Raw genomic sequence first — 23,600 nt, forward strand, 5'->3', positions numbered from 1 at the left:
AAATTCTTTAAAACCGAGCAAAGGATAGAGGCCTTGGACCAGGTTTCCTGTAATAGCAGGATGTTGAAGACTTGAAGAAAATCAGTGAAGTCATTCTTGCACACCTTGTTGTTAAGTCCATTTACATTCCAAGAACACAGCTTTACTGACGGCTGGTCAATTCTGGGGCTCACATGTCTTCGTGTTCATGCTGACTACGTTGTTCTTGGGGTTTGGCCTGGCACTATCTGCGTGGTGACCTACCTTGTGCAATAGAGTGGGTCTGACATTTCTGACATCCCAGAACTTGATATATGCATATGGGTTCTGTGAGCACCATGTTCTGATAGACCTATTGGTCCCCTTAGGTATCCCTTTGCTGGTGACTGCTTTTTGGTTGGCAATCTCTCCATGGGAAGTAGTAGACTCGGATAGAGTCCTGGCTCAAGTTTCCTCATTTCTATGCCCCAATTTAGAAAGTGCTCCTTGTTCAGTCATTTCTGAGTTGCTATTGGTTCACTAAACCAGGTAACCACTGTAATTTCGGTGCCGGATGAGGCCGGATTGGGCTTGAATTTAACTCCTTCTACGTGATTTGATTGCAAGTGCATCAAGTTGGGTAAAGTGCTCATTAAATATAAGATTGGGCCAGAGATGAAATTTGGTAAAGTGGACCATCTGGCCTGCGTTGTTCATGGTCTAGTCATTCCTATGGCCATTGACACAAAGACTGCAGGTGGGATATTGAGTCATAATACGACAATAAGCCCTGTTGAGATGGACTTCTGCTTGACTGGACCCGTCTTGGGTAAGAACTGGGTTAATAAATGGAGGCATGGAATTTCTAGTGTTGATAGGAAGAGCAGAGCCATGGGAATGAGGGGGTGACCTCATTTTGAAGGTAGTATGTTCATTTTCAGAATCACATGAAGGTGGTCTTGCTTTAATAGGCAAGATCGCCTTAGCTATCTCATGAGTAGAATTAGATTTGTGTTGGATAGTTTTAAAAGGACTGGCGGTTTTAGTAATCAATTTCTTTTGTTGTAAAATTGGGTAGGGGGTTGTGCTTTGGCTCACCTGGTGCTGCTGGTTCTTCCTTACTGCTAACTTATTATCCAGGTCCCTGTTGGAGTTGCCTAGCGAGGAAGGGAATTTGGACTATTGCCTTTGATCTATTATTAAGCCTGGTCTTCCTGAGGCACGTTTGCTCTCTTTTAGAGAGAGCTGTTCTTAGGCCTTGATTTGTGAGGTTCTCCTCCATCTGGGACAGATCAGGAGAAGGGCTGGCCTCCTTGGGTAAGTGCCTGATTGATGCGCCTGTAATTTGTGTTGCTTTGCAGGTCGTCTTTGGATCCACGGTGTAACCTGTGCTTCCTCACAACTTGATTTGTGGAAGTGAGTGTGTTGAGTCTCATCTGACTTAGATTGTGGCTGTTGGTGGTCCCATTCCTGTTGGTCCAGAGAGTGGGAAATAAGGTCTATCGAGTGCCAAAGATCAATTTGTTCTCCATGCAATGTAAAGCAGTGCTTGGGGGCTTTAAATCCTAGTAAAATGTCTGAGAGAATGGGTAGAACTGTTTTCAGAAGCTCCATAGTTGCGGAACATTGGCATGAATGATATGAGGTTGGGAGATCTTCCTGGACTCTCCAGATGAGGCCATTTAGAGCAGTTTCACAATTTTTCACATCAAGGCTTCTTGTAGCAGAGACAAAGAAGAGTGAGTGCTCTGAAAATACATTTAAATAAGTGATCACAAGGTAGGGAATCCAGGTTGTTGTGTTGTACCTCCCCATACAAATGAGTACCTAGGAAGAAACACCAGGAAACACAGCAGTGTAGCTTTAGGGGGGTTGTTTGGGACGTGACACCCCTCAAATGCATCCTTGTTTTGGTAGTTGGGTCTGGAGGCCCTGAGCCAGGTCTGTTATGTCTGTGTTGTTTTCTCTCATTGTTGGCATTTCCGTAAGAGGTATTAACTCGTTCCTTTTCAGGATCAGGATCTTTAATATATACAGTGACCAGTTTAACATATAAAAGTAGTACATTTTCACCCATATTAGTACTCCTTGAATGGTTGCAAATGTACTATGTTTTGGAATTCACAAACATTGGCAGTTGTAGGCATGAAAAGCTGCACCACTCTCAAGCTTCCAGGAATACTACTAGCAAAAATCGATGGGATGTAAGCTTGCAAATAGTCTAACCTGTGGCAAACACTTGGGGTACCATTCCAGCCCATGATTGTTTGCCCAGTGTGCCATCTTAGATAGATGTCCCCTCTAATGTAAATTAGTTCTTACTCTGTTCCTCATAGTATACAATCCATTCTGAAACTTGATCATCTCACCCCTCCACCCTGAAACCCACTTCTTTTTTAGTTGGGAAACTTGAGATTCATTCCCCCAAGCTACGCCCCTGCTTGTCACTGGAACCCTGCCTGGATAGCCTTCTTTGTGGCAAGATATGCAGCAGGTTAAGTAGGATAGGATTAGCAGTAGCTCCATGAAGATGGGTACTCTACATAGCGATGGGGAGACATCACACAGCTTGTGGGTGTGATACTTTTACACAAAATAGCTAGATTTAATTAGTTTAGTGCTTATGTATTTTTAACTGTTCTTATGTAAATTGCTCTGACACCCATTGTATTTAGTCTACGTTGTAAAAAACCTGCAAGATAAATACAAATATATAAACAGATTCCCTGACTCACACAGGGTCAATGAAACTCTTTACTCTCATTGCAATTGGACAACCTACTCCCTAATTTTTATGCATTTGTATCTATTAGTAAACGGCAGGTGAGTGTTGTTGAGTGAAAATGATAGCTACAGATGTTTTGGGCCTGATTATAGTGGACCCACAAAAATTGGATGCAAATTGAGCACCTGTTTATCTGCGTTATCAAAGGGTGCACTAACTAGCGGTTTGGAATTTGCGTTCTATTATGGTCTGCACACCTAAGAATGAAGAAGCATGTGCGATTTGTGAGTGATTACACCCATTATAGGGTGCCCAAAATGACATTCAACACAGTTGCTTCTTGTGATTAGCAGAAGGTTTTTTCTGATGCACTTGGCTAGAGCAACAGCTTCAATATTCCCTTAAAGCATGCCCTTCGCAGCTAGATTATGCAGGTTTAATATAGTCATCTGAAGACACATGGGCAAATATATTGTGATTGGATATTAGGAAATACATCTTTGAGGCTGGATACGAGTTTTGGTAGGACATCTTCAGGCATAGTAACCCTTAATTTACAGATGTTTTACAGACTAGAGAAACATCTGAGTGATTATTTATTGGCACTGATCAGTGCAATAGTACAGAAAATTATATACATTTTCAGTTACTATAGAGATCCATAACGATAGTGTGAGAGTTTGGTCCCACTTAAACAATTATCTTCAATCCCATGGTCTTGGTAGCAGCTTGAGAGGTAAGAGGGAAAAAACTATCACAGTTGAATCTCAATACAGTGTAAACAATTTGGTCACACAACAATCCACTTGAAAACTAAATCTGAGGTTAGTAAGATTCAATTATAAATTTAGAAACAAATCGATATAGACCAGCCTCAACATTTTCATATAGAAATACAGAACAAATAAAATGAGTCTAAATCTCTTACAGAGATTCACCCTACATAACACAAAGCAGACAACTAACTCTATAATGACTACAAACAATCAGGAAAAAGCCACACAAGCAGATGCATAGATCTGTTTGCCCGTGAAGTCCTAATATGTCTCTTCTGACCCTCACTAAGTTACAGCATCAAATATTAATTGTATTCAAGGTAGACAATTCCATGTGACTGTTGCTAGTACTTTTCCATGATTTTGGCACAACTGGATACTTGCACCAACTTTCCCACATCGATAAGTTGCATCTTCATTCATCCTTTGTCATTCTTCTCCTCCTTCATAACAACTCGCCTCCTTGCTCATTACCACGTTTCTCCTTGCCAAACTTAATCTTCTCATACCTTTTTATCTAATAAAAACAAAACCCTTCTATGCCAACTAACAAGACTTTGTCCACACCTACAGTGGAAACTAAAATACAGGCAAATACATTCTACGTTGAAGGTTAAATACAAATTACATGTTAGACTTTAAACCTGAGCTTGAACTGAAAGGTTTCTTGAGGCCCACTCTTATGTCAGCTTCAGTACAAAGGGTTACAGAATAAGCACCAATTTCTACACATATAATAAATTCAGCTTCTTAATACATGAATAAATTGTAAATAATTACAAAGATGTCATTCCAAATGCATCTGCATGGAAATAATTCATGTTACACGTATAAATGTTTAAACATTAGTCTATGCATACGCATTCTATTTTATTAATCTCACAATGGGACACATTTTAAATGTTGACTTCTCCTGTCACATTAATAGGTAAATATTACATAGACGTTTATTAGTCACGTTCTATGCACACAATTATAATGTCTCATTAATCTTCATGTGGAGAACTTTAAAAATGTAATACTTCATTTTCCTTAATAACATTAGTCACACAGAATATATTCAAGTGCTGACTACGAATGATTAGGGTGCACTCCTAAAGTACAGTATTTCAGAGTGAGATCAAAATGAACACTGCTCCAATAGAAAAGGATTCAGTGTGGTTTGATGATAGAAAAGTTAATTATACAAATGACAAGAGCAATTGCATGGTGGGAGCAAGGAAAGAACTGGGGCCAAGATGAGCTTAATAAGCGAGACCTTGGGCGAAAGGGCCTGTAAGGCAAGAACCTACAAAAACAGAGGCAGCAAGGTGAAGTCAAAGCTTGCAAAGGCCAGCACAGGGAGCCAGGTGTAAGAGGACCAGCAACTGTGAGCTAGGGCACACACAGGATGAAATGGGGGGGTTAGAAAGTGAAAAATGTCCTCAGTTAAGAATGGGAGGGTATGGGAATCCAACGGGGCAGCTTGATGTGGGAGGGGCTACTTGGTGGTGAATTGGAGGGGATCTGGGAAAGTGAGACAATGGACAAGATCTGCAGGTGGGATTGAAAAAGAAAGAGAAGCAGCTGATAGAAACCATAAGGAGAATAGTATCAGGTGAAGACAACATTTACACAATGATATTCATGAGTTGTATGATTTGTTGGAACAAAACAAAGCTGACCTCTTTTATTCACTTGATAAAAGATGTGTTCAAATGGTAAGAAAAATCCATCTCTAAATGGCCGTTATAAATACACACTTCCCTGTGTATAAAATCCAGTTGTATGCGGGTACTTCAAACTGAGTAAAGTTGTTCAGTGTGCCATGCTTGAACTGGTATTGCTGCAGCATGGATGCACACTTCAAAACATAAGTAGAAGTGAATTGTACTGTGCAGTCTTGCCCCTCAAATCAATAATGATCAAATATATTGCCCTACTTGGTGCCAAGGAACCGACTGTATCCATGCCTAAAAATATGTGCAAGCAATCCTGATCATTTTCTTTAAGTGTACTCCATTTATAGTGAAAGCATGATGACCGTCCGAGAGCACTGTGACTGTGTTTGTACTTATATCAGACAATCTCTCATGAAGACGCAGTACACTTCTCAGCAAGCTCCATACAGTGCTCTGTAATCGACTGTGCTATTGATTAAGCTTTGATTGCTTTACCAGTTCACTCATTTGGTGACCCTGAAGTGCCTCTATAGCCACACTTTCTGAACCAGTAGTTTGTCCATCATATGTAAGCTTTGTTTGTGATTTCTTACAGGTGGCAAAGAAACACAACATGATGTCTGGAAATATAACGCCTCGATCAACAAATGGATCCAAGTCGAGTTCTTGAATTTTGGTCGATGGCGGCACAAAATGGCAGTGCTTGGAGGCCGGGTGTACGTGATCGGAGGCTTTGATGGGATACAGAGGGTTAACAGTGTGGAAATATATGATCCTTTCCATAACTGTTGGACGGAGGTACTACAGAGAACTTTATTTTGGTTTTCCTTGAAGCTTGCTCTAATAAGAATATGTTGTGAAGATAAATACCAAACTGCTTGCTACTGAGGGGTTGATGGACATCTTACCAGAAAAACAGGTCTTCTTATGTGATTAATCTCTCAGTAAAAGATTCTCATTTTGTACTCAAATCCGCATAAAATGAAGATGTATTTTCCCATCTTCCATGCCCAGCTCCTCTACTTACGCCCTGCCCTCAATATATTTCAGAACACAGAGGGTGATATAGGACAAAAAAGTAAGGAAAAATAATGCCCAACACGGGTTTGACTTCAGAATCAGGAGCCCTATTGAGGAATTGGAAAGGAATATATTGGTTTGATAGTTGGTTCTACATTGCATGTTGCTACTGCCTACTGTCTGTTACAGTTCCATCACTGACCAACTTGGTACCTACTTTTGTATGTACTTGGTTGCTTAAATTGTACCCAGCTGAGGTCTACAACCATGGTGTTCGCAACGATTTTCAATTCTAACCGTGGAAGCAGGAACTATGCCACCTTATCGGTTTTTCTATGGGACTAACATGCCACTGATGTGGTCTCAGGGTAACAGACAAATATGAGGAGTAGAGACCTTTTACAAAGCATTCAAATGCGAATTATTAGGTGAAAAATGGTTTTGGTTGCCCTGCTGTAGTGATGGCGGTTTTCAATTTTGCACAGTTTAACAGGAAAAGATTTCCTGTGTGACACCACAAATACCAAAAGCGCACATCACTGTTCTATTGTCCGTGATGTAAAATGGTGCTGAGAAAGTGAAAAAAAAGCAGCCACAGTGCAAGGTAGGTGTAATGATACATCCCTAGGAAATCATGACCACATAAGCCGCTGTTGGTGTGAACAGTGACTTATAGTTAACTCTTTTTCCTACTGGTAGCCAGTCAAGGCCTCTGATAGAGGCAGTGAAGTGGTCACATTTGTTATCTCTGGCAAGTATGTGACAGTCACTGTCCTTAACCCCAAACAATATTTTGTGGTTGTTGGGATATGGAAATCCCACACCCCTGAGCTCTCAGCACTAGTGAAGGACGAGCCATTGAAAGCTTGAGCCAGATGCCTGTCTCTGGCTCAGCTTGAGGTTTTCTTGGAACCCCAGGCCCAAAAAGATGCAAACTCTTGTGCTGCTTCTGCCTGCCACCCATGCTCTAGCCTTGTGCACCAAGAATTAAACATAAGGCAGGGACTATAATATAAAAAGTGCAAAGGACAATGTGGAACCAGAAAACCTAGGCTCAATTCTGGCTTCTTCACTTCACCAAATTGTATGATCCCTGACACATATATTATTTCAACACACAAATATAAACTCTCGGGTCTGAGCAACTTTAGAACTAGAGCATAAAAGGAGAGATACTATAGTCAAGCTGTGTCTGAAATGACAGTGATCTAATCAGGAAGGAAAGGGATCCCTTTTAGGGTGAATGCCCTCACTCACCCGAAGGTGACATGCTTCATCATTTGGGCTTTCTCCTCTCAGTGGGAAAACCTAGTCCCACTGAGGGCTACAACCACCGCACTGAGAAGTGGGAGCTCAGGGATGTTTTTTTAGAATTTTAGGATACTCAGATCCCAAAGATGAGCACTAATGTGAGATAAGGGCGCAGTGCAAAGAAATACAAAAATGTGTAAAATGTGAGCTAAAACTGGCTAGCGCTATTGAAAAAATGATTTTTATTGACTCATTAGAGCCAGAAGACCTAGCCGGCCCTTCCAAACTTTCCCCCCTCCAGTCGCTGACCTAGAACATCTCCCCAGCCCACCATTCACCAAACCACAATGATTTCCTGGTCTCAGACGGAGACATGAAGCCTGATAGGCCCTGGCATCCCCATTCGGACCTTACGCTGTCTGGCAGCGATAAGCCCACTCAGGTTCTTGATTCGGATTACCTTAATCCAAATGATCTACTACACTCCTGATCATCTGATGTAGCCTCTGCTGAAAAGGTAGCCACCTACGTGGCAGAGAGAATGGGAAAATCCATGGACAAAGAAATCTACAACTGCCTTCAAGGTGAAGTGGCCCTGCCTTTCCTTGCCAGACAAAGTGGCCCTCACGCCAGAAATAGACCCACACATGGTGACATTCCTCACCAAGTATATGTGTGACTCTAGAAAGGACATAGATAGATCCTGGTGAGCCTGTCAGGACAAATGTTTAAACGTGGCAGGCCCACTGACAAAAATATTTTATATGGCAAAGGACGCCAAGACCTCCGGCTCACTGATTCACAGAAAAGTCTTGTCAGGTTGAGTGCAGAGCACGATAATATTCCTTGGCAATGTCAACTGTACCCTATCCATGGAACATAGAAGGTCCATCTTGATTAAGACTGACCCCAAATTAGGGTACCTAGTCACATCTGAACATGATCCCATGGCTCAAGGTGGCCTATTTGGTGAGCATGTTATCAAGGAGGTCAGCAACTTCATCGCTAATTCACTGGATAAGGCACAGTCCTCAATTAAAAAGATATTCCCCCTCCCCCCGGGTTTTTAGAAAGGCGGGCCGTGGAATGGGGTGACAACAGAAGGCCTCTTTTCAGGGCACAGCCGCTAGACGGGGACAGTTTCAAGACCAGACCAGATTTGGCAGGGTTTTACCCTATACGAGGATACCCCAGACACCGTGGCTCCAGAGGCAGACCTAAAAGTGGACGCCAACAGGGCATCTCTCACAGTGAGTGTAATTTGCTCATGTAAAGTTGGGGGGCAGACTGGCACGCTTTGCATACAAGTCTCTGACATCAGACACTTCTGTTCTACAGATCATACACAGGTTCCAAATTGAGTTTTCTGGCTCCCTGTCCAGTTCAGGCCTCCATGACCTCTTCTTTTTTCCACTGGGGAATCACCCTTGGTAGAGGCAGATGCTCAGGATCTCTTATCCAAAGGGTCCATTGTCCCGACAACCCCACTTCCACAAGGCTTTCTCAGCAACCTCTTTGTGGTAGACAAATGCGATGGAAAATACCCAGTTATCAATCTCAAACAATTTAATGAGTGGCTGGTGTACCACCACTTCAAGATGGAGGGTATCCATCTCCTCTGACACCTTTCCCAATGACTGATTGGTGAGCTTGGACTTATGGGTCCCCATATTTCCTCTCACCATTGCTTCTGCTAATTTCAATGGATCCATGCCACTTGCAAGTTTACAACCCTCCCTTTTTGACTCTCCTCAGCTCCATGGTGTTTCGACAAGATCCTTAGACCAGTGGTGGAGCACCTTTCGGGCCAGAGGGGTTCGACTGATCACCTATCTGAACAATGTGTCGATGAACCAGGACCAGAGGGACTTACAGAGCCACCAATAATGGACAGTCTCCCTCTTGCAAGCACTAGGCTTTCTCATCAACGAGAAAAAGCCAGAGTTATCTCCTTCAAAATCCATAGTCTTCTGGAGATTTGTAGTAGATTCAGCTGAAGCCACTCTAAGCCTCTCCTCCAGAAAGATAACCGAGATCAGACACAAACTGAACCGTACCCTGGCAAAACCAGTCACTTCCCTCATTCAGGTGGCGAGGGTGGTCGGACTTCCCACTTCGTCATTCCAGGCTATATATCCTGGTCAATTACATTACAAAACCCTGCAAAAGCGGAAATCCAATGGTAGCTGGTCCATATAGAAGTGTGGGACGGAGGCGCCATCTTTTGATCTCAATCAGACTTAGTGTTAGAATCAGACACCAGGGTAGTGGGCTTGTGGGCAATCTCCATAGGACGAAAATGGTCAGATCCAGAGAGCTCTCTTAACATCAGTTGTTTGGAGCTGATGGCCTGCTCATTTGCGGTCAAATGTTAGACAAAAGAACTAACACAATGCAATGTCCTCCTCAAGGTGGATAATGTAGCAGTGGTTAGGTACCTCAACCATCCTGGGGGACATGATCCAAACCCTTACCGGATCTGGCCAGGAGATTCTAGGAGTACTGCCTGGAGAACCAGATCTCATTCACAGTGGAACACTTTACAGGCTCGGACAAACAGCTGGCGGACTGGTGGTCTCGACACCTGAGAGACCTCAGCCTCTGGAAGCTGGATCCCTCTGTCTTTCGGGAGATGAACCTCTGATGGGGCCCATGCTCTGTGAACCTATTTGTGCTCAGGCTATATCACCAAATAGTCAAGTACTTCAGCTGCAGACCAGACCCCTCAGCCCAAGCAATAGACGCATTCATGCAAAATTGGAGGCAGAAAGGGGCTATGCATTTCCCCACTTCTCAATGATAATGAGGTTGTTCGCACAAGTCAGACAACAGCACCAGAGGTGGTGGTAATCACCCCCCAGTAGAGGTCTCAAGCATGGTTTCCATTCCTAATGGAACTTTCTTGGCATACTCCAATCCATCTACCCCTGTTTCCAGCTCTTCTCAGAGATCCAGCCGGCAATCCCCATTATCTACTCTTGGAGGGTTCATTGCAACTCATGGTGTGGAGGATTACCAGGGATGGTGGCATGTCCCAGGACGTTCGCTCAAGGTTGTAGACCTTCTCTCCAAGGCATGGGCTAATAACATAATTAAAAGATATAGATCAGCTTGATCCAGATGGATGGGTTGGTATAGTCAACGACATTTGGATCCCGTGGAGGCCACCATTGTCTACGTTCTGAAAGTCGTGGCCTCTCTAGCATCGGAAGGCATGGCTTACAGGATGATCAATACTTTCCGATCCGGGGTTTCCACGGGTCATCCCCCGATTGATGGAAATTCAGTGGGTGAACATCCATTGACACGCAAAGTCCTTAGGGGAGTACAACTCGCCATTCCCCCAGAGCCACAATATTCGGTCCTTTGGGACTTGAACATGCTTTTCAATCTTGTCCTCTCTTGGCCGAGAGACAAGGAGCTGTCTCGAAAGCAGTTGTTGCTAATTTAGCTTCCCTCCTCTGTCTCGTCTCCTGTAGATGGGTTGCTGATGTCAGGCATTTGGACATCACCGTAAGAGTGTTTACTCCAGGGGGAGTTCCTTTTCATGTTTCAAGGAGAACAAAAAATAATTACAGAGTGATCTAACACCCAGCTTTTCTGCATTCCCCCAAGTAATGCATAATGAGATGCATTAAGTCTTATGAAGCTATGATGGAGGATCTCCAACCCCATGGGGAACAGCAACTTCTTATTGCTCTCACAAAGCCTCGTAAGGCAGTTTCCTCCCCTACCATCACTAGATGGGTCAGATGGGCCATGCAAAAGGCAGGCATTAACATTGAGACGTTCGGAGCCCTTTCTACTAGAGGGGCTATGGTGTCTAAAGCCTTCTCCTTGGGAGCTCGCTTAGAGGATATCATGAACGCAGCAGACTGGTCATCAGACTCTTTTTTCAAGAGTTTTTATTTTAAGCTTCTTCTTAACATGGCATCCTTGGTGGTGGATAAGCTTAAAACTAGCATAATCCTTGCCTCCGGTACTGACATTGAATATTACATTTCCCAGCTTTCGGAACGGAAAGTTTACATTCTATCAAGGACACGGAGGTGAGGATTATCCCTCCTGGGGTCGTGGAACGACTGTACCCCCCACCCCTGGTTATGTATAATGCTTCATAATAAATGTGAGTAATTGATTTAGATTTAGATTGAATTTGCAATGTTGATAGAGTTTGTCTCTGACTATACTCTAATGGTTTTATGATGTTCAACTCATGTTGTTATGCCTGATGGTTAACATGTTCCAGAATGCGTTTCATAACGCTGTCCTCTCTTACAGGAAATGATTTGGGCAAGCAGGACTAATGGTTAACTTCTGACTATTCATCACTCAAAGAAAGATTAGGAAAGGAAACTGATGTGAGAGTATAATGGGATTAATGTACCCTTATTGGTTAATCTTCAATGAACTCCAATGAACTTTATCCCAAATGTCCATGGGATTTGTAGTTTTGTTAATGTTATTTCATGGCTGCTGTTTAATAAAAGCGAAATTAGGAAAGAATAATTCTCGCCTCTGTGTCCTTAATAGAATGGAAACTTTCCGTTACGAAAGCTTGGAAAGTTTATATTATACTGTATCAACACTATGGTGTATTAAATTAAACGTGAGGTTTAAGTAGACTGTGCATCTCAAACTCAGGTATTTGAAGGTGTTATCATTAGTGACATTGAAAAAGGTGGAGGCTTGGTGAAATAATATATGTATAACACACAAAATGGATAAAGGGGATCCAAGGGAACAAATTTTAAGACCTGCGAGAAGTTTTTTCCCCTAATACGTAATATGCAACACACAAATATAAACTCTCGGGTCTGAGCAACTTTAGAACTAGAGCATAAAAGGAGAGATACTATAGTCAAGCTGTGTCTGAAATGACAGTGATCTAATCAGGAAGGAAAGGAATCCCTTTTAGGGTGAATGCCCTCACTCACCCGAAGGTGACATGCTTCATCATTTGGGCTTTCTCCTCTCAGTGGGAAAACCTAGTCCCACTGAGGGCTACAACCACCGCACTGAGAAGTGGGAGCTCAGGGATGTTTTTTTAGAATTTTAGGATACTCAGATCCCAAAGATGAGCACTAATGTGAGATAAGGGCGCAGCGCAAAGAAATACAAAAATGTGTAAAATGTGAGCTAAAACTGGCTAGCGCTATTGAAAAAATGATTTTTATTGACTCATTAGCCCTGCCAGAGATAAAAACAGTGCAAAGCAGTTGCTATTGAAAACTGCTTGATGACAAAGGTCAACATGTTTCAGCCAATGACCATCTCAAAAGTATGTGTGGCTTTCATCAGGACCGAAAAACAAAGCTGCTGCTAGAAAGTGTTACACACGTGCAAATAAAGTTTGAAAAAAAGACCAAACCAGTTAATGCTCTTGCGGATACAATCTCGCTGGAACTTGTCTGAAAATAAGAAGACACATATAGAAATAAAGTAAGTCTCCAAAACGAATTAGTTAACAGTCACGTCTGAAACACTAATATATGTGGCTCAAACGTAGTGCTTATGCCCAAACTGTTAGGAAGCTCTAGTAGCTCTATCTGCTTGGAAAACTGCATATTTAAATCCAAGCCCTTGTAAATGCCTGAGCCTTCTTCTGCTGCATTTATTTTTCACAACAAATGTGTCCCCACTTTTATGTGTTTTTTGTATGATTTTGTTTTAAGACGAATACATTAAAGAGTCCTTGTCCAGATGGACAAATTTATATAGACCTCATTGTATTTCTATATTAATCCTACCTCCACTTATGTTGTTATGGACCACTGTTTATATAAAATAGCTACACCCAAAGGTCCCTGATCAATTTATTTTTGGGTCCCCTTGTTTGCATATAACAGTGTGCTTCTTACCAGCAGGTTGGGGCATCTTGGGTCTGCCCGTAGGCTGAGGAGGAAGAGTCCCCTTGGGTTCCGCCCTCAGATCGAGGGTTAAAGGCACTGCACAGTTAGCTTATGTTTGAACGGGGCCATGGCTTCCGAGCTGCCCTGTAGATTGAGGTGTCCAAGACCTTGGGGAGGTAGGTAACTGCATCTTCCTCGGTATAGGACTCATGGATCTCCTGCAAATTAAAGCACTATATCGTCTGCGTAGCACTAGGAAAATGTGGGGGGCCTGCAAGGCGCCAATCAGTCAGGGTTTCCAGCTGCCCTTTACTTCACAGGGTGAAAATCAGCTCTAGGTTAGGAAAAGGATTACACTAGCCTGAGCTGTGTGCTAGTTATAGGGATGTATTAAGTATTGTGTTGCACAATGTAATGGCCTGAGTGAGGAGTCCCAATAGTAGGTTTGTCAGATGAGCAAATATTGCCTCACACGCAAAAAATGTGCAGGTCAGACAACCTCTTGCGGCCCCAGATCGGGAGCCTGACATGCACAGTGTAGCGTGCTGTACAACAGGAACCGTTCTTAAGCACAAACCGAGTCCGGGGATGATTTTCTGATTCGTAGGTTTATTCTCTAGTGAATCAATACAAAGAGCTCACGGCAGAGGACTAGGCAACCTCCGTAAACCCAGGCAACCGTACATATGACAACCGACCTTGAATCATAGAATACAGGCACAATAGAATGGTGGCACAATACAATTCCAACCAGAGAATGACATATTTAAAGGAACAGATGCAGTAAAGTAAATGTGGCAAATTAAATGCGATAAGCATACTACATACCCCCCTCCCATTATAACAAAAATTAAAGCACACCCCTACAACTGTACTAAAAGATTAAATATCACTAGGTAAAACAACAATATAGTTAATGTAAAATATAATTTTTCAACTTGGCAGGTGGTCTACAAACACGATGGTTACGTGCATTCTCATCAGGTGCAGAAATGCCAACGTCTGGAATAGGTGAAGGATTAACAGTGCATGAAGGATTTACACTAGAAGGAACATTTTCAAAATCAGGACTAAAAGTGAAATCTGAGCTATCCTCATCACTCCTGTTAGCATACACTCTGTTGAAAATATTAACTTGAGGTTTAGAAATTTTGAACACACTGTTCTTGCTCCACCACCCTCTATTCTCTAATAGCAGTGACGGTTTACTAACTTTGATGATTCTAACTGGTAAAGAAAATCTGGACTGGCCTTTGCAAACTCTAAACGGTTTTTTGATAAGAACCCAATCACCGGGTTTAAAATCAATTTGTGACCTGAGATTTTTATCATAACACTCTTTTTGCACTAGTTGTTTTTTAGCCACAGTTTCTCTAGTTATTTGATGGTCTGCTGGCATGTTCCTTCTCTTTTCCAAATCAGAACCAGAAGCTAAATTATTAAACCAATTAGGCATCAATTTGGACTTAGCTTCTCTGCCTCTGAGAGCTTTAAAAGGGGTAACATTAGTGGTGGAATGGGGTGTATTGAGATATGCCCAAACCTTATTTTGTATGAAAACACCCACATCTATATTAGAGGCTAAAGCAGTTTGCACACCTTCTTTTATAAAGCGGTTCGCTCTCTCCACTAAACCATTCGAAGCAGGGCAATACAAAGCAACTTTGAGATGTTGGATGTCATTGCTATTTAAGAATTCAGTAACCTGATTGGACAAGAAATGTTGACCATTGTCAGTGACAACATAATTGGGATTGCCTTCAATCTTGAAAATGTTCTTTAAAAACAATATGACAGAGGCTGAATTTTGAGCATCTACAAAAGAGTAATACATCCATTTGGAGTGGTAATCAATAGCGACAATGCAGTATCTTTTCTCTGCAGGAAGTAAAGAAAAAGGGCCTGAAAAATCAATGGCAATTTTATCCCACGTAAGGTCTGGAAATGGAACTGGGTATAGAGGTTTACTGTGCATTTTCCAATGTTTGTCCGAAACAACACAAGCTGGACAGTTCTCTATGAATGATCTTACTTGCTTGTCTAAACTTGGCCACCAATAAATGCTCCTAAGTTTCTTGCACGTTGCAGAGATGCCTAAGTGGCCCTCATGAGCAAAATTTATGAGTTTATCTCGTAAATCCGTTGGAGGAATGAATAGGCCATTTCTAAGGCAAACTCCATTATCAAATGAAAGTTCTTCACTAACTTGTGCATAGGACCTAAGCTCATTATCCAGGTTTTTTGGATTTGGCCATCTGGTTTTAATGAAAATTTCAACTTTCCCCAATGATTTATCCTTTGACATAGCAGATGTCCATTCATCTTGTGAGATTTTGTTGGAGCATGTGGCAACAGCATCAACTAGACCAACCACACAATCTTTGGAAAAATTGTTCTCACCTTCGCTTGAATCAGGAAGGGGAATACGAGATAGACAGTCTGCTCGTACATTTTTCCCTCCTTGAATATATTTTACGTTGAGGTTATACTCTTGTAACTTGGAAAGTAGTCTTATTAATCTGGCAGATGACTTACCTAAACCATTCCCAGATAGTAAAGAAACCAACGGTTTGTGATCTGTAAAGATTTCACACGGGATGCCCCAAATATATGTTTTGAACTTTTCAGTTGCCCATACTATGGCCAGTGCTTCCCGTTCGATAGTGCTATAGTTACACTCGGTAGATGTTAAAGCTCGGGATGCAAAGGCAATAGTACTCTCTTTACCATCCACCCACTGGCCGAAAACTGCCCCAAGACCTTTTTGACTAGCATCTACACACATGAAAGGTTTGGCACTTGGGACAAAAGGGTGTAATGCTGGTGCCTTTATAACTAAAAGTTTAACTCGATTAAAACATTCCTGAAGCGTGTCATCCCATGTGAACTTGGAGCCTTTCTTGAGTAAGGACCTTAATGGCTGAACAATTTGTGCATAACCAGGCACGAACCTAGCATAATATTCACAAAGGCCAAGGAAAGAACGCAACGCGTCTTTATCTGTTGGAGGAGGAGCATTACGTATGGCTTCAGCATTGCAAAATTTTGGTTTGATGCCTTCGTTGGAAATAAGATGGCCCAAATATTCAACTTCGTGAACTAGTAGCTTGCATTTACTAGCTTTGACAGTCATACCTTTGTCTTGTAATATAGTGAATACCTTATTAAGAATAAGTGTGTGTTCTTCCTCAGTCTCTGTGTGGACCAAAATGTCATCTTGAAATGCCTGGACCTGTTTAAGATCACCAAATAGGTTATCCATGAGTTTTTGAAAAACAGTTGCGGCTGATGCTAAGCCAAACGGTAATCTCAAGTATTTAAATGCACCGAATGGTGTCACAAAAGCAGTAAGTGGTTGCGAAGTGGATGATAGTTGAATCTGATGGTATGCTGAATGCAAATCGATCGTAGAAAAGAATTTAGATTTACCAATGTTGGCGAGCATTTCATGAATGTGTGGTAATGGGTGGCAGTCTACAAGGATGTTCTGGTTAAGGGATCTAAGGTCAACACATAGCCTGAGGTCGCCAGACCTTTTCTTCCGTAAAACTACCGGAGAAACCCATTCAGAAGCATCTATTGGAGCAATGATGCCCTCCGCTTGCAAGTTGGATAGGAGAGTTTTCAAATCCTCTCTGATGCTAATAGGGATTGGTCTTACTTTGTGTACGACTGGCATGGCATGCTTTTTAAGGACAATAGTATGTTCAAACCCCTTGACAGTGCCAACACAATTCTTAAATACATTCGGAAACAGTTGTGCAAACGTGTCAATAATAGGAGTTTGATTAGCAATAGATAAAATGTCGGATGGTACATCTCCTAAAACAATAGGGGGATCTTGACCCGGCCGTAAAATGATACCTAATAAAGCGCGATCCTTCCAACCAACGATGTCTCTGCCTTTGATAGCTACATAAATTTTGGTTTTGATTGATCTACCCAAACAAATCAGTGTATCCCAGAAGTAACCTATTAAATCAATATCTTGTTCTCCGAATGCTTTTGGGTTAATGTCAGGAGGAAGTAAAGGAAGACTGTTAGGCCATAATCTATAAAATGTAACATCAGCCAAAATGGTAACTGGTGCACCTGAGTCTGCCATAGCTAGAATAACTTTGTTATCGATACAGATATCAGTGAATGGCCCTTTAATGGGTTTATCAGAATACTCAGGAATATCAATGGTAACCACAATATTGGAAAACTGGGAGGTGCAATCTTGAATTTCGGAAGGGTCGACAGTAACATTAGAAATTCTGATTCTGTTAGGGTTACTGTTGGTATTGTATGACATGAAATTTGACCTTTTGTTGCAAACACTTTGAAGGTGTCCAAATTTTTGACATTTTCCACATTTTTTCCCTAAAGCTGGGCAGGAGGGGTTATTACCAATGTGGTTTCTTGATCCACAACGGAAACAAATTAGTTGTGTTCTGGGATTTTGGTCTCTTATGAACCTTCTATCGGGATTTTGTTTCGGATTAATGGCACAAACAGTGTTCTCTTCAGAGATAAAATTCGTAGTCTGATGCATGGCCTGTTGAGAACTACCCTGTGTAAGGAACTGCATGGGTTGAACACTAGATAGGACTTTGGACGTAACAATTGACCTCTCAATACTTTTTGCGATATCAATTGTTTCGGCCAAAGTAGGATTGCAAGAGGTGAGTAGTCGTTCTTGTATTTTCTTGGAAAAGCAATGAAACACGAATTGATCCCTTATATATGTGTCAACATTTGCACCAAAATTACATTTTTCAGCTAGTACTCTCAAGTTCGCAATGTAATCCTCTACTGAGTCATCTGATGCCTGTTTACACATCGCAAAATTAAATCTTTCAAGAAGAACGCTTGTGGAATCAGGGTATTGTTTCCCCATACGTAGTTTGACTTCCACGAAAACATTCCAAATAGTGTCTTCGGACGCAGGTGCTGGGTAATGCGGAAGGTTTTCAAAGACTCTACGTCCGGCAGCACCTAAATGGTTGAGCAATAATGCTAACTTTCTGGTAGGAGTATAAGCATCAGCACCAATAGCAGTTAGGTAATTTTCAAAATCTTTTAGCCATTCTGTCCACTTCAGTTCTGGTTTACCTGGTTTTAAAAGAAAAGGAGTAGGCTGGATGACTCCTTGGGCAGTTGCCATGGAAAATGAAGCTGTGAAAATAAATAAGAAAAAATAAAATAAAATACGAAATCCAGAGAAACAGAGAGTTAATTGAGGCAACCGGCATGTAGATCTCTGAAGGACGTCACTCGATATTGACTTGCACAAAGATTTGTATAATAACGGGTGTGAAACCACCGAAATCAAGTATTTCGCGAAACTGATGCAGAAAATGCTTCAAAACTTTCTCAAGATGGCCGCCGACGTGTGACATCAGTACGCTCCCATCAGGCTTTGCTGTCTTCTTGTCGAAGCTGACGTAGAATGCCAGAGGGATGAAACGCCAGATGGAACGTCTCTGTGATGAAGGCTCTGAGCGCTCTCACGGAGCTCTAGACAAGTGGCGCGAGCAAACAGTGACGTGCAAGGTAATGCCCCGTGAATTCAAATTTTAAATTCCTGTAACTAACAAAGTCCCGAAAGCGCTTCTTTAAATATATTTGCGCCAGCGTCTGACCCACCTCAATGATCCGCACTGTTCCGGTGGGCGGCAACGCGAAAATAAAGGAAGCCGGTGAGCTCTGAGTTCCGTTGGTCAGTATGCCAACTGACGATCAGTAACCCCACTCCTGGTACCAAGAAATGTAGCGTGCTGTACAACAGGAACCGTTCTTAAGCACAAACCGAGTCCGGGGATGATTTTCTGATTCGTAGGTTTATTCTCTAGTAAATCAATACAAAGAGCTCACGGCAGAGGACTAGGCAACCTCCGTAAACCCAGGCAACCATACATATGACAACCGACCTTGAATCATAGAATACAGGCACAATAGAATGGTGGCACAATACAATTCCAACCAGAGAATGACATATTTAAAGGAACAGATGCAGTAAAGTAAATGTGGCAAATGAAATGCGATAAGCATACTACACACGGTATGTAGAGGTGAATGACCCCTAGTACAGGCCCCGCGTGCTGTATGTCGAGCAACGAGCATGATGCAGCAATTAAATTGATGTCACCTATCGGCCAGAATGCAGACCCCGTATGGAGTGGAATCTCTCCAGGCCTGAGGATTTATAGAAGATGCCGGGTGCAGGACCAATCTGATCGTAATCCCTTGAGGTATGCGATCGGACTGGCGGCCTGTCTTGAGTCTCCAGAGAGACGTGCAGGTGCCCCCAGCAGTCAGTTGGAAAACACTTTCACTCTGTGTGGACGCGAGTGTTCTTCTGTGGGTATTTTGAATTAGCCAGTAAGGGAAAATATAATTTGTATAAGAGTAGACATCCAACGGAACAGTTAAATAAGAAAGAATTGGCCAAGGTTCTCCACACAAATGACGGCTGCAAGGAGCAGCAAAGAAAGAGGAGTAATGGACACTGATGTGGGACTATAGTGGGACTCATGCACCCTGATTGGTTGATATTGAATGAACTCCAATTAACTTTAACCCAAATGTTCATGGGATTTGCAGTTTTGTTAAAGTTTGTTTCATGTCTGCTGTTTGATAAAAGCGAAGAAAAGAAAGCATAATCCTCGCCTCCAATCTGACATTGTTGCAGGGATTCTGCTTATACACAGAACTATGCGTAGAACCCCAGGACCTCAGTGAGTTGTGGTGTACCAGAAACTCACCTCAGAACCCAGAACCCAGTATCCGGCTAGCATAAGTGTCCCATTCGTTATCCGAGATTTAGCTCGGCGGTCCCAATGAAAAGACAACCCAGAACACGCGACTCAGTACATACTCAGGAATGGTGGGAATCGGAAATACCTGTTCATATATTATTCTCACATCAGTCCACAACAATAATCAACAGAGACACGGTGTAAATAAAAAGAGTTTATTTTTATAGACCACGTGTCCTAAGATGCAGTACTTTGGCTAATACAAGCAGACAAATGATTAATATCAAAACCAGCAACATAGTTACAATACCATAGAATATAAACGGGGTGATCATATTATAATGACAGTGGATACTACCACCTTCCCTTTACTAAGAAGCTAATATTATTATTATGCTAATAGAAGGTCTCTTAGGCTTGAATAGGGGACCCCATACCTCAAAGATCAGCTTAGTGAAATCACATCACAGGAGCATCAGGAGTCTTCTCGCAGGAAGGCTCGTCTTCGGTCTGAATAATAAACATGATGTCTGTGATATTAAAAGCACCAACTTTCAGGTATGTGCAGCTGCGCGTGTGTTATGGCTAAATAGTGGGTCGATCAACCTAGAGTGGAAAACATGCATTGTGTAATAATCCAGACTGTTTGTCACACCATGTACAGACCAAGGTCGCTGCGCAGAGCTTGGGATGGTAACAACAGATTGCTCTCGTGTGAAGCAAGTCTCGAGTCAGCAGTTTATTTAAGAAATAACATGTAAACGCAGTATCGTGTGCAAAAGCAGAAAGATGGCTTTCTAACATTTAACGTGGTTATGCTAACTTAACAATGTATGTACGTATTCAGGAAGAACTCACTACACGCCCCCTTGATCGAAGCACTATTTAATAGGCAAGAAAAGAGAGAACGCAGAGTTCAGTTTCGTCAGAGCAGAACAAGGCGTAACCAATGCAGAGTTTCAGAATGCGCCAAAGTCCGAAACTACAAAAAATATAAACCAGGGTTTTTTGAAAGAAAAAAAATAGAAGTAAAAAAAAACTCAAAATGACCATCGGGAAAAAAAAGAAAGAAAAGAAGAAATGTTGCGCCAGAGTGCTGTCCAGTAGCACAGGCGCAAAGGACGACTGTCCAGTTAATCCATGAATGTATAGGCAGCATATGTGGCCACTGCTTCCAACAAAAAATCGTTTGCAGGTCCACTGAAAGTCTCAGCCATCCAATCCATCAACGAAAAGGAACATACGTGTTCTTCAACCATCGGAGCCTCTAGCACGATCAGAGGGCACCCGGAATGTTCCTCCAAATAGCTCATAGCCAAGAAGTTGTAGGCAGCTGTTGAGATGTCCCAATTACCCAGGATACCATGCGCCGCACCACAGGCCATAATCCGGACACCAGAACAGGCCAACTCGTGAGACACTAAGGGCCTCATCAGTCGATCGAAATCCGGCACCGGAGACACCAGGTTGGTCAAGCACAAATCCAAAGGCCATTCAAAGGGACAATCCAGGCAGTGAAATACAGGCTGCACGCAGGTGAAGTAGGAATACCTGAAGGATAATCCATATGCCAGGCTTAAGGTCGCCAACGGCAGAGTTCCATAAAAGTCAAGCATCCTATCACGAAGAAGATGCAGGCGGGACAGGCGCTCGTGTGGCACAGAAGGAGCAGCCATTCCGTAGTATGAAAAGTAAAAGTAGCACACCTGCCACCAGTGCCAGAAGCAGCGGAACACCTCCAAAGATGCTCGAGAAAAGTGAATGAAAAAATGCCGGAATCACACCAAAAATAGTTTTGAAAGAGGTCACGAGACCCGAGCCCACAAGTTTAAAAAAATGAGCCAGGCCGGTCGTGGACGAGGCATTAAAAATAGTTTGGATCAAAGTGCCGAAATGTAGGGGGAGGTCAGTATTCAGAAGCGCCTGTACCTCAGTGCGCGTATTAGCAACGTGAAGGACAAATGTTTCACGAGAGGAAGTCAATGGCACCTCTTTTTGGGACAATAGCGCTCTTATTCTGCTCAACTTGTTGAACTCTGCTTTCAAGGTTGGAATCGAAGGCCAGATAGAAACATCCAGCCGCCCATGCGGGGGTGGAAAGAGAACATTATTGCAGCAGACAACTTTCTGCGAGACAGTTACTATGTGCGGGATTCCCACTAACATCCCGCAGCAAGCTTCATTATTCAAAATTAAATAACTACCGTTTGCAAGCAGCGTGAAAGAAGGCGTAATCACAGGCACTGGGATACCTCGTAGGACGCAGGCCAAGTTCGGGGCTTGTACATTGCATGCGCCGTGTAATTGAATGTGCCTACATACCAAGGAATGGTCTGGTGTCGTGGTACATTCCTCGCCTTTCAAATAAACCTCAGTTCCGTCCCTCGTACATCTATACGTAAAGGGGAGGGACCAAACCTCATGTATGAAAGCGGTGCCCAGCGGTTCATATCTACCCAAAGCATAATGTTTCATACAAGATGTAAACTTAAAAAGCGCGAAAGGGAGAATTATCAATCCGTGTACTAACCACGTAGCTGAATTGATCTCCGCTACAGAGAAAGGCAACGGTTCTAACTTTTCAATATGTAACAATGAATATGTTGCATCCTTCATGGACATAAATCGCTGCTTGTCAGTAAGGTTAAAGGGAAGGAATAACGATGTAGTGTTCAGATAGTCCCAAGGGACTCTCCCTGCCTTTAACGTCTGTAATGTCCATGCAAACTGCATAACAGAACGCAACTGGTTTTGACCATGATATAACACAGACATATCATCATGCACAATATCAACAACAGAAGAAACAATATTATCTAATGTATAAATCCTAGAAGAGAGAGTGTTAATGCTATTATCTATAATGGCTAAAACCTTCTCCATGTTTGCTTGGTCAATAGCTCTCAATCTGGAAGCCGCCTCAATCTGCGACAACTTCCAGACTTCGTTGTAAATAGCATACGCCCACCTTTTGGTTCTGACATCCACAGGACCCTTAACAAAATCATTCAAATCTATTTTGTCATGTAGTTGTGATAAATGAACTTTGACAGACGCCAAGGTGGAATGTCGCAGCCAAGATTGACATAACTTGCCCACAGAGTATGTAGTTACAGTATGTGACGACTCAAACCGAGGGTCTACGCGTTCCCGAGTATACCCCGGTTTGAGTCCCAGAAAACGACGTTGACAGGTGTCTGAACTGCTTTGCCAAACTAACCAACCCTCACTATCAAATTTCGAAATATTAAACGACGTATTTGAAACTAAGGATTGCAAAGCAGCAAGGGATAGATCTGTGTGGTTATCCCAATTGGGATAAGCGCCCAAATCCGGCACAGATGGTGACTTTAATTGTTTAGAAGTAGCCAATCCAAAACAGGTGGTTTGGAAGATAGATGAATTTAAAAACAAAATATGATTTGGTATAAGACAGGCACGATGTAAAGCCTCTGTACCCTGAACCTGCCACGGTCTGGAACCCCAAACCGACTTTAGATCAAAAGTAGCCTTCCATAGATCATAACCTTTGATTGACAACTCGTCCATAAAGGACTTGGAATAAAGCAACTTTGTGTGTGTCAGTCGAACCTTTGCGGCAGACTCAGGCAGCA

The 23,600-nt window shown here is 42.4% G+C and overlaps 1 protein-coding gene across 2 annotated transcripts in view; it reads left to right on the plus strand.

The window, feature by feature from the left end:
- Positions 1-23,600, plus strand: part of KLHL6 (kelch like family member 6) — a 601,696-nt gene that overhangs the window by 490,432 nt on the left and 87,664 nt on the right. For both annotated transcript variants that reach the window (XM_085634931.1, XM_085634932.1), the window contains exon 5: positions 5,716-5,918. In XM_085634931.1, coding sequence (XP_085491057.1) covers positions 5,716-5,918 — 203 coding nt within the window. The remainder of the gene's footprint in view (positions 1-5,715; positions 5,919-23,600) is intronic.

This window comes from Triturus cristatus, chromosome 11, assembly GCF_964204655.1.
Source record: "Triturus cristatus chromosome 11, aTriCri1.1, whole genome shotgun sequence".
NCBI lineage: Eukaryota > Metazoa > Chordata > Amphibia > Caudata > Salamandridae > Triturus > Triturus cristatus.